The 11,602-nt window shown below is 37.9% G+C and overlaps 1 protein-coding gene across 1 annotated transcript; it reads left to right on the plus strand.

The window, feature by feature from the left end:
- The first annotated feature begins 3,026 nt into the window (after window positions 1-3,026).
- On the plus strand, window positions 3,027-9,763 carry MRPS30 (mitochondrial ribosomal protein S30). The gene is made up of 5 exons (XM_001092818.5): window positions 3,027-3,691; window positions 5,131-5,276; window positions 6,021-6,126; window positions 7,633-7,809; window positions 9,372-9,763. The coding sequence occupies exons 1-5, from the start codon at window positions 3,103-3,105 to the stop codon at window positions 9,659-9,661; spliced, it is 1,308 nt and encodes a 435-aa protein (XP_001092818.1). The 5' UTR covers window positions 3,027-3,102; the 3' UTR covers window positions 9,662-9,763.
- Window positions 9,764-11,602: the final 1,839 nt, after the last annotated feature.

The raw sequence follows: 11,602 nt of genomic DNA on the forward strand, positions 1-11,602 counted from the left end.
GAGGGTTCAAACAGCATTGGAGAATGTCATGGCTTCACTGTTTTGAATTGTAATATTTTAAATCAAAGATCAATGGAAACATTAACAGGAAAGATCTTAACATCAATTTTCTTCCAGGAGAATTTAAACATAAACATATACAAATAGATAAGCATATGCTTTACAAATTCTCCCATTCCCTTCTCTAAACCTCAACCCACTCTCTCTGCCCCTCTCCCCTAAAAAAATGAGAGATTAACAAAAAGGTAAACACACTGTGTCCATGGGCCTTTTTCCCTCATCCGACTGCTCAGATCCCAAATTTTAGAGTCTTTCTCGAATCATCTTTTTCTCATTGCTTCCCACTGTCTCCACTGCTATTACCCCTTTAAGCCACAATAAGTCCTTGCCTAAAATATGGCCAACTGTCTGCTAACTGGTTTCCCTCTTCCAAATTTGACCTGCCACAATCTTTATTTCCAAATCAGCTACAATGCAATGGACTGGATTGTCTCCCCACTAAATTCATATGCTGAAACCCTGACCCCTAATGTGAGATAGGGACATTATGGAACTAACTCAGATTTAATGAGGTCACAAGGCAAGGGCCCTTATGAGAAGAAACACCAAAGAATTGTTTTCTCTTCACCCTATGAGGACACAAGGAGAAGGTAGCTGTCTGCAAGTCAGGAAGAAAGCCCTCACCAGATTCTGATCATATTGGCATGCTCATCTTGGACTTCTAGCTTCCAGAATATAAGAAAATAAATGTCTGTTGTTCAAGTCACCCAGTATGTAGCATTTTGTTGTGGAAGCCCAAGCCAACTAATATGCTGAGAAATTCTTTTAAAAACCTAAGTCACACCATGACGGTCTTCTGAGTAGAACCCTCCAATGGCTCTCCAGTCTTAATCCTAGCAATTGCCTTCAGGAGCCTTTAGTTTCTGGCTCTTTTCCTTTCTAGCCCCATTTCCTACTATGTTGCCCACCCATCATTCCTTTCAACCACACTGGCCAATTACCTAATTCTTGAACGCATCAGGCATGTTTCCATCTCACGGCCCTATACTAGCTGCTCTTTCTAGAACAGCGTTCACTGATACTGGTATGGTTCACTCCTCACTTCCTTCAAACCTTTGCTAGATGAATGTTTTCCTTTCAATAAGCATTGCAAACAACACTCCTCACCTGCCCCCCACCCCCATCAAATACACTGCTCTGATAATCTTCACTTCTCCAGCTGTTTTTTTTCCCCTGTGTGCTTATCCCCTTCTAACACATCATATAATTTACTACTATGATTATATTTTATTGTCTGTCTCCCTGTTAGAGTGTAAACTTTTGTTTGCTTGGTTCATTAACTATCCTGAGCACTTGGATCACTGCCTAACATATAAAAGACACTCAATAAAATCCATTAAGTAAAACTGACTGAGAGGCCAGCAGCCTGGGTTCCAGTCTCAATACTGCCCCTACCATGCTATATTACTTTGGCTTTATGTCTGTTTCCTTGCGTGTAACATAAAATCTTTGGACCATATTAGATAGCCTTCTTTCCACGGCTCTGACTCAGTCCTTTCTCATAGATAGGCTGTTCTGTTCATTGCTAGTCTTACTCGACCTTTCCTCTGGCCCAGACTGCTCCACCCTTCATTAAGTATACTTTCTTTCCCACAGCCTCATTCCTTGGTTCATAATGTTGATAATCAGTAAGTATTGAATAAATTGAAGTTATTTTGATTCACTCACAAAAAGCCATAAAGGCACTTTCTGACAGTATTATGTCTTTTGGTGTTAATTGGTCTCTAGCTCTAATTTCTAATCCTAAAATCAATGCTGTAATACTATAAGTACTTAAAAAATATCAACCTAGGATTTCTATGGTACATTCTCAAGCAGCGTATTTATTACTTATTTACACGAAAACCTGTCACTTCGACTTAGATAACATTGAGTACCTCACTTTTACTCTTTAAATATTAAATATCGGTTTTAAAGATCTCAAGTCTTCATGTCCTCCTTTTGTTAATAACGTAGAATGGATATTTTAGATTCCATTAGCAACTTCTCACTGAAGATATTATTAATGAAACTGAAGTATTGTATTTTACTTCTAAAGGTCAGTTTAATAGACTTGTAGTTTCAAAGTTAAACCGTACCATCTGTTTTGACTTAAAAATATAGTTATAAATTCTTTTTAGCAACAAGACATTTGGGTTTTATAATCTAAAGAATTATAACAATAAATCCAAATTAATATTCTAGTTCCTAATTATAGAAGAGTGAATCAATAAATTAGATTACCCAAAATGAGATGAGATTTTGGTGATTTTTTTTAGCATATATTTACTGAGCACCCATTATGCACAGGTATTGATTTGTTGCTTAATATTAAAAATTAAATCAGTCCCTTTTTAAGAGGCTCACAGATTAGTAAGAACAACTCGTGTTGAATTTATAATGGTTTTAACACAAGGCAAAATTTAAACACAATTCTTTAATAGTTTTATTTCCTTTTTCTGTCTTCCCCAGTTAAATCCAAGTAAAAATACGCCCCTCTTTCAAAATAAATATCATTAAACAAATTATCTGTATTTAAGCACAGATAAATATATAGAATTATTTTCCCAAAGATTAGTAGTAGGTCACGAGTGATGCTTGCATAATTTTTAAACATAATCAAGTATACTGAAAAACATGCTAGTAATGTATTTCCAAAAATAAGTTTCTATTCCTAGAACTAAAACTGAAAAGAAGTGTTGTGAGACACACAAATGAAGCCAATACGTTTAACCAAGGGCCTGCCATTTTCCTGCAAGATGTTCCCAAACAGTTCCTGGAAAGGGAGGTTGCCCTATAGGGTCCTACAAGTAACCTAGGTGGCAGCATCTCCCACCAGCGTAATGCCTAAACACACAAGCTCTTCCTTCCATCTACAAACGCAGGAAACCGCGACTGGAGAAGTTATATGATTGGCTAAACCATGAATGACGCAACATAACTCACGCCCACCGAGACTCTGCCTTTCCTAGACTGGCTCAGATTACGCTTTCCTATTGGCCCCTACAGCAAGAGAGGGACAATTGTTTAAGTCGACCTCTGGGTCCGGAACCGCGGGTAAAGATGGCGGCGGCCAGGTGGTGGAGGCCTATGCTTCGCGGTCCGAGCCTTTCATTGCACACCGCGGCTAATGCCGCCGCCACGGCTACAGAAACGACCTGTCAAGATGTCGCGGCGACCCCCGTTGCGCGGTACCCGCCGATTGTGGCCTCCATGACAGCCGACAGCAAGGCGGCACGGCTGCGGCGAATCGAACGCTGGCAGGCGACGGTGCACGCTGCGGAGTCGGTAGACGAGAAGCTGCGAATTCTCACCAAGATGCAGTTTATGAAGTACATGGTTTACCCGCAGACCTTCGCGCTGAACGCTGACCGCTGGTACCAGTACTTCACCAAGACCGTGTTCCTGTCGGGTCTGCCGCCGACCCCCGCGGAGCCCGAGCCCGAACCCGAACCCGCGCTGGACCTCGCGGCGCTGCGTGCCGTCGCCTGCGACTGCCTGCTGCAGGAGCACTTTTACCTGCGGCGTAAACGGCGCGTGCACCGTTACGAGGAGAGCGAGGTCATATCTTTGCCCTTCCTGGATCAGCTGGTGGCAACCCTCGTGGGCCTCCTCAGCCCACACAACCCGGCCCTGGCCGCTGCCGCCCTCGGTGAGCCTTGGATCCCCCAGGGCGGAAGGGAGAAATGGGGATTATACTGGGTTACTCCGCCGCAGATTTACCCCTCGTCATTTCTTTCTCTCTGCTTCGTTCTTGTTTTCCTAGTTCTTTCGTTCCTATCTGGGGTGACCTAGTTTTGTAACAGTCACTGCGTTAGGAATCTAGAGACTACGTGTTTGTGGCTGCGCTAACACCTACCAGCTCTTCAACTCTGGTAGCCTGAGCTCTCTAGGATTCCAGTCCTGGACTCTACTTTGTGAGGGTTAAGCCGAATGGAAGAGCAGTGGTGATGAAGAAAAACGCCACTTAAGAGAGTGGGGCGGGCCAGGTTTCCTTTTGGCTGTTCCACCAGAAAGCTGTGTGACGGTGTGTCACACGGCTGAGTAGTATTCTTTTTAGCTTAATTTTAAATTTAGTGTGCCTTTTCTTTTTCTTTAGTAACTTCTTTTTTGCTTAATTTTTCGCATTTTACGGTAGTGGTTCTTCGTCGTAGAATTGCGAAGATTAAATGAAATATTAACTAAGATACCTAACGTTTACTGAGTATGTGCTAGGCCCTGTTCTAAATTTTATGTGTGCCAATTTATTAATCCTCACAATAACCGTTCACGATAGGTAGCAATGTTTTGGTAAATGCAAAAAAGACCAAAATGTAACAAACTGAGGGATAGAAACGTTAAATGTGTCTGCCTGAGGACCCTATAGCTAATAGATTGGCGCGGGGTGGGGGGTCAAACTTCAAACCCCCATTCCAAGTTCCTAGTAAACCATCAGCAGCTTCTGTGTAACCGCTCAGGGCGGACATGAAAAGTAATTAACATATAGATAATTTTAAAAATTATTGTTTTTGACGTATTCATCATTTTATATCTTCTACGAAGTGGATGTCTTAATATTGAAGTAATGTTAGGACTGTAGATGTGTGCTCAACCTAGCCTTGCTGTGTACATGTTTTTTCCCTTCTCCAGTTGAGAAAGAAGTCTTGAGGAAAGCGTCATGAACTTAGACTACTCCTGATGGATGGCCTAGAAAACCTATTTAACTTTGTCAAGACCTAGGTTCCTCTTCTATAAAATGGAGATAATGAAAAGTATACATACCTTTGGGAGTTATTGTGAAAATTGAATTGGTAGTTCATAAAATAGTCCTATTTTTGTTTACGGTGAATGATACTCTTGTTAGTCTTATTTTCTTTTATTACTCCTAATGAGAAATCTCTTTGGTTAATGTTCAGAGTAATGATGGCACAAATAGACAAAAGTTTGAATGTTATATTTAAGTCATAATAGTTAAATTGTCACATAACCCAGACTCTTACTTCCATCATTCTTAAGTTATCATTTGCTAAGTTAGTACTCTTTAGTGTTCTAATAGTAACCAAATTTATTTAGATGATCAGATGAAAAAAATTTTGAATATCTTTTTGATAGATTATAGACGCCCAGTTCATTTTTACTGGGTGCGTGGTGAAGAAATTATTCCTCGTGGTCATCGAAAAGGTCGAATTGATAACTTGCGATACCAGATAGATGATAAACCAAACAACCAGGTTCGAATATCCAAGCAACTCGCAGAGGTAAGGATTTTTTGTGATTATGTATCTGTTGATCTCTCACGTAGGATCTGTCATAGGCAGGTTAAGTAATAGTAGAATAAAATGTTTCAGATGGATCTCTTGCCTTTCAAGTTTCCTTTTTGAAGACATCACATCTCAAAAATCTTTTTAGCTTATGTAATCTGCTACGGTATACACCATAAAGGTCAGATAATCATTTTAACAAAAACAAGTTAAGGTGTCATTTTGCCGGACCATACAGATCTGTATGTTTCTCTTAATATAAAAATTCTGAAATAGTTTATGATTGTAATTTACTAGACTGCACTAGCTAGTCATAAACCAAGGAAGTTTAACACTTATCAGCTGGGCCATTTTACATATTTGCAGTTCTTTTGGAAGAAAGTATATTTTGAGTATTGTCTGTGCTTTCGTGTCAGGGTTGACATACTTTTTCTGTAAAGATCTGGATAGTTAATATTTTAGGCTGTACAGGCTGTAAATCTCTGTTGCAAGTGTTCAGCTCTGCTCTTACAGTGCAGAGTGCCATACACAATTTATAAATGAGTTTGTGTGGGCTGTCTTCCAGTAAAACTTTACCTGTAAAAACAGGTGGCTTACTGGATTTAGCCCATCATTCAATGATAGTATTATCAAATCATTTTGTGAAACCACCTCATTTTAAGATTTTTAAATCTAATGAGTGTGAGTAAAATACATACTAATGTTGCTGTGAATTTAGTATGTCTTTTCTTTTTCTTTAAGTTTGTGCCATTGGATTATTCTGTTCCTATAGAAATCCCCACTATAAAATGTAAACCAGACAAACTTCCATTATTCAAACGGCAGTATGAAAACCGTATATTTGTTGGTAAGTTTCTCTTTTGACATATTATACTATAAATGTGTTCAAAGTGTCCTATGCGAATTTGGAGTATTGACTACAATGAAGAGTTAATTCTTGATTACCGAGAGGTTTACATAGTCCGTGAGCAATATAATTCATAATCTCAAAGTGTCCTATGCGAATTTGGAGTATTGACTACAATGAGGAATTAATTCTTGATTACCGAGAGGTTTACATAGTCCATGAGCAATATAATTCATAATCTCAGGTTACTGCAACATGCATAAACACTGGAAAGAAAATGTTGTTTGTTATTTGAAATTTTACTTGTTTCTACCGAAATAGCAGTATTTAACTTTAGAAAATAGGCTTTGTTGACTTATTAGATAGAAAAATAAATTTGTGGTTTTTTTTTTTTTTTTTTTTTTTTTTTTGAGACGGAGTGTTGCTCTTTCGCCCAGGCTGGAGTGCAGTGGCCGGATCTCAGCTCACTGCAAGCTCCGCCTCCCGGGTTCACGCCATTCTCCTGCCTCAGCCTCCCGAGTAGCTGGGACTACAGGCGCCCGCCACCTCGCCCAGCTAGTTTTTTTTTGTATTTTTTAGTAGAGACGGGGTTTCACCGTGTTAGCCAGGATGGTCTCGATCTTCTGACCTCGTGATCCGCCCGTCTCGGCCTCCCAAAGTGCTGGGACTACAGGCTTGAGCCACCGCGCCCGGTCAAATTTGTGTTTTTTTAAAAGTAAAAACTTTTAGAACTGGACTTGAGATAGCTGTTGACTTTTTTAAGTGTTCTATTTGCCCCATGGATGGTGGTAAGATCAGGAATTCACAAATTCATAATGCCTGATGTCTGCCGTCCCTCGTGCAGCTTATTTTGTCATTTTTTCTTCCTTTGTTAATTCCTACCCAATGTGAAGAAGTCTTAAGAAGGTTTTATACTAGCCCTCCAGACCTATTTTATGAGCCTCTTCTCAGTCACTGCGGTCTTAGGTAGTGACCTGCAAGGAACACTTTGTTGAAAAGACTTTACCACTAAGATCAAGAATGTCAGCATTTCATGAAATGTTGCTACTTATTTTTTTTTTTACTTAGAAAAGTAGTGTAAAAATAATTTTTAAAAATTAGGAGCAAAGTGTGTAATTATTTCATTAAATAAGTTTTTAGAGTCTTGAAGTAGTTGTATCCTCTTGGTTAATATGACAAGGAGACAACCATAGCTAATCATGACTAAAGGATTTGAGAAAACAGATAATAGAAATTTTAAATAACTTTTCTATATATTCTTTCAACTTCTTCCTTGTTTTGATGGGCTTTATGATAGCTAGCAGATTGAGAAATTATGCTTTTCTGTGAAATTTAATTTTATTATGATCCATACGATATATAAGTATATTAATATTCCTACTTATGTATTTAGAGTACTGAGAATATGATGTATAAAGAAGGGAAAAAAAGGCGCAAATACTAAAACATGTGCTCCAGATGTTCTACATGTTTGTTTCATTTGAAATGTTTTTCTTTGCTTTTTAGGCTCAAAAACTGCAGATCCTTGCTGTTACGGTCACACCCAGTTTCATCTGTTACCTAACAAATTAAGAAGGGAAAGACTTTTGAGACAAAACTGTGCTGATCAGATAGAAGTTGTTTTTAGAGCTAATGCTATTGCAAGCCTTTTTGCTTGGACTGGAGCACAAGCTATGTATCAAGGTAAAAACTAATTTTATAGCATTTTCTTTGAAGATATTTGTAACATTCTAAGACTATAATGGTTAAAATTGTTTTCTTTGGGTTGAAACATAGGTTGAATCTTAACATCTTTAAACTTTTACATTGGCCCAAAGTACAGTTGTTTTAAAATCCATGTTTAAATACTATACAGTTGAAATCTGACACTGAGGTGATTGTTTTTATCTTTTACTTTGACCATCTCCTGTGTGAATGTACTTTTGCACGCATTTTAAAGACTGTAGCCAACTAAGTCAACCCTTTCTAGATGATAATAGCTTTCAGAAGGTAGAAAAGGTAATGATTTAGTGGATTAAATACTTATATTAAATCAATGGCTATCCTATATAATTTCTTTAAAGGTTATATCCAGGATTTGAATTAGGAGATTGTTCATTCAGTAAACAGTAACTGCTTTTTTATATGCTATACTCTGTTCAAGATGCAGTGTTGAGTGAAACATCCTGCTTTCTTAGAGCTTATATTATAGTGGGGTAGGGGGGCGGTGGTAAAAGATAATAAGCATGTAATATTTATAACTAGTGGTAATACTATGGGGAAAATACTTTAGCATAAAGAGTAGAATGATTTGTAGGGGGGCAGGTATAAATGAGGTATGGAGAAGAATTTATTTTATAAAAGTCCTTCAGGGGAGGTCTCTAAAAATGACTTCTCCTAAGACCTGAATGGCGAGGAGCTGCCTGTGCACAAATCTGGAGGAAGACACTTCCAGGCAAAAGGAGCAGCAAGTAAAAAAGTCCCTGAGGTGGAAACAGGCCTGAAATATTTAGGAACAACATGAAGGGTAATGAAGAGTGGGACAAGGAGAATGATGTAGAAGGACATAGCAGAAGCCAAAGGCTATATCTTACAGGACTATTAGAGCTCATTGTGGGGCGTTTGGATTGTATTCTAAAACCTGAAGTAATATATGGTTTTTTTTAAACGTATATATGTATTTTAACGTTGTACTCAAAATCGACTTAGATTTCTATAACAGAATTGAATAGAGAAAGTGGGAGTAGGAGTAGACGGAATTAGACATAAGTAAGAAGTAACTTTCTTGAAGATGGTAGAATGGCACTGTTTATTTTTGAAAGATAAAGAACTTCCTTTCACAATAAAATTAATTCTGTATGTTAACAGTATTATTCATTTGCCATCTCCATTAAAGATGACGTAAGATACGTGTGGAGAAATAAAGTTACTGCTTGGTGGTTGGGTAATGACATAGTACCAGATGTAGAAGTCATCTGCATAGATAGAGCTTGCTGCTCTTAGATGAAGCAAATAAGGCTGACATTGTTGAAAAAGATTAATCATGAGATTGAGGATACTAGAAGGGAGGAAAATATTATTTGTGCAGAAATGAAATATAGGGTTAGAATGGAGATGATAAGGAAACTTTGAGGTCTTCAGGGATTTTGTTACATAAAGTATCTAAGTTGTAGGAGGTATTTGATACCCTCTAATGTCTAATGTGTTTGTTTTGTTTGGGCAAGATATATTCTGTACGTAAATTTCAGCATAACTTTCTTCTACAGGATTCTGGAGTGAAGCAGATGTTACTCGACCTTTTGTCTCCCAGGCTGTGATCACAGATGGAAAATACTTTTCCTTTTTCTGCTACCAGCTAAATACTTTGGCACTGACTACACAAGCTGATCAAAATAACCCTCGTAAAAATATATGTTGGGGTACACAAAGTAAGCCTCTTTATGAAACAATTGAGGATAATGATGTGAAGGGTTTTAATGATGATGTTCTACTTCAGATAGTTCACTTTCTACTGAATAGACCAAAAGAAGAAAAAGCACAGCTGTTGGAAAACTGAAAAAACATACTTGATTGAGAACTTTGGGAATAAATTTTACTGAAGGAACAGTAATGAGATTTGTAACTGTCAACTATTAAATACATTGATTTTTGAGACAAATATTTCTTATGTCAGCCTGTTATTAGATCTCTTACTCTGCTGAAATTCGTCACTGAAAGATTTAATTTTAGTTACCTTTTATTGATTTAAAAATAATTGCATTTGTGTATTGCTAACTGATAAGACAAATTGAGTTATTGAGCTATTAAATGCATATTTTAATATAAATGCAGAAATCCCAAATAAAATACCAACATACTGAATTCAGTAATTAAAAGAACCCCCTGCAGCCGGGTGCACTGACTCACGCCTGTAATTCCAACACTTCGGGAGGCCAAGGTGGGTGGATCACTTGAGTCCAGATCACTTGAGTTTGAGACCAGCCTGGGCAACATGGCAAAACCCCATCTCTACTAAAAATACAAAAATTAGCCTGGCCTGATGGTGCATGTCTGTAATCCCAGCTACTCCGGAGGCTGAGGCACAAGAATTGCTGGAACCCGGGAGGCAGAGTTTGCAGTGAACCGAGATTGTGCCACTGCACTCCAGCCTGGGCGACAGAGCAAGACTCTGTCTCAAAACAAACAGAAGAACCCACTACAGCAGGGTAGAAAATCAATTCAGTAATGGACTAATGTTAGGAAGTAATGCTAATATAGAACATTAGTTGTTCAAAGGAGAAAGAAGGCTTTGATAGAATTCTCAATCTTGGTTTTAAAAGAAAAGATAGATATTAATAGGACAGTATAATGGTGAAACATAAGGGATAACCCCATTGAAATCAAATTAAGCTTTGAACTTTACATGCTTTATTTGCTAATCCATTCCAAGTACCTAGATTCATAGAAGTAAGAAATCAATAAATGTTGGTTGAATGGATGTGAATTAATGAATTTAAGGTAGTCAACCTTTTTAGTTTAAGATCTGGTATATCTTCTTATTTACTTGCTTTTTTTTTTGAAACAGAGTTTTTGCTCTTGTTGCCCAGGCTAAAGTGCAATGGCACAGTCTCGGCTCACTATCACCTCCATGTCCTGGGTTTAAGCGACTCTCCTGCCTCAGCCTCCCAAGTAGCTGGGATTAATTACAGGCATGCACCATCATGCCTGGATAATTTTTTGTATTTAATAGAGACGGTGTTTCACCATGTTGGTTAGGCTAGTCTTGAACTCCTGACCTCAAGTGATCCACCCACCTCGGCCTCCCAAAGTGCTGGGATTACAGGTGTGAGCCACTGTACCTGGCGTATTTACATCTGTTATTTCTCAGCAAAGTTTAGAGTTTCTTTTATCTCCATGCATTTCCTATGTATGCCTACATTTTTGTGTAGTTGGAAATGGATTTTCTTTCCAATTTTATACTTTATAGTTTTTAAAAGTGGCTTTATATAGGTGATACTGATAGCTATATATTTATTTTGTAAAAGATCAGACCAATTTAAGTTGTTCATTAAAGCCAATAATTTTTCAGCTGATTCTCATGAGGTGTATATAACCAATCTGATTTGGGTTCTTCTGAAACTGCTTATCAAATGGGTAGCCATTAGTCCCTACATAGCAAAATCCAGTGGACAGTTTTCTGTATTGTACTCAGTAAGGTCTGACACATTTTGCATGGTTGACCACTCCTTCGTTCTTAAAGTAGTCTTTTTATTGCCTTCAGTGAAACATGTTCTTGGTTTGCCTTCTATCTCATTGGCTATTCTGTCATATTTCTCTTTGCTGTTCTTCCTCTCAGTTTTCTTCAAATATTGATGTACTTTTTTTTTCTTTTCTAAACTCCATTTTTGTTTAACCATACTCTCCCTAGATGATTTTATCAAATTCCATGGATTTAAATATATTTGTAAGCACATTCAAATTTAGTTTGGTTTCAACTTTGTGTTTTGTATCTGAATGA

This window comes from Macaca mulatta, chromosome 6, assembly GCF_049350105.2.
Source record: "Macaca mulatta isolate MMU2019108-1 chromosome 6, T2T-MMU8v2.0, whole genome shotgun sequence".
Classification (NCBI taxonomy): Eukaryota; Metazoa; Chordata; class Mammalia; order Primates; family Cercopithecidae; genus Macaca; species Macaca mulatta.

Bases quoted from the DNA above. Each gene is read 5' to 3' on its own strand.
- MRPS30 (XM_001092818.5), top strand. From the start codon at position 3,103: ATGGCGGCGGCCAGGTGGTGGAGGCCTATGCTTCGCGGTCCGAGCCTT. The intron at 6,127-7,632 runs GTAAGTTTCTCT...TTTGCTTTTTAG, and splicing joins TGAAAACCGTATATTTGTTG to GCTCAAAAACTGCAGATCCT. The intron at 7,810-9,371 runs GTAAAAACTAAT...TTTCTTCTACAG, and splicing joins AGCACAAGCTATGTATCAAG to GATTCTGGAGTGAAGCAGAT.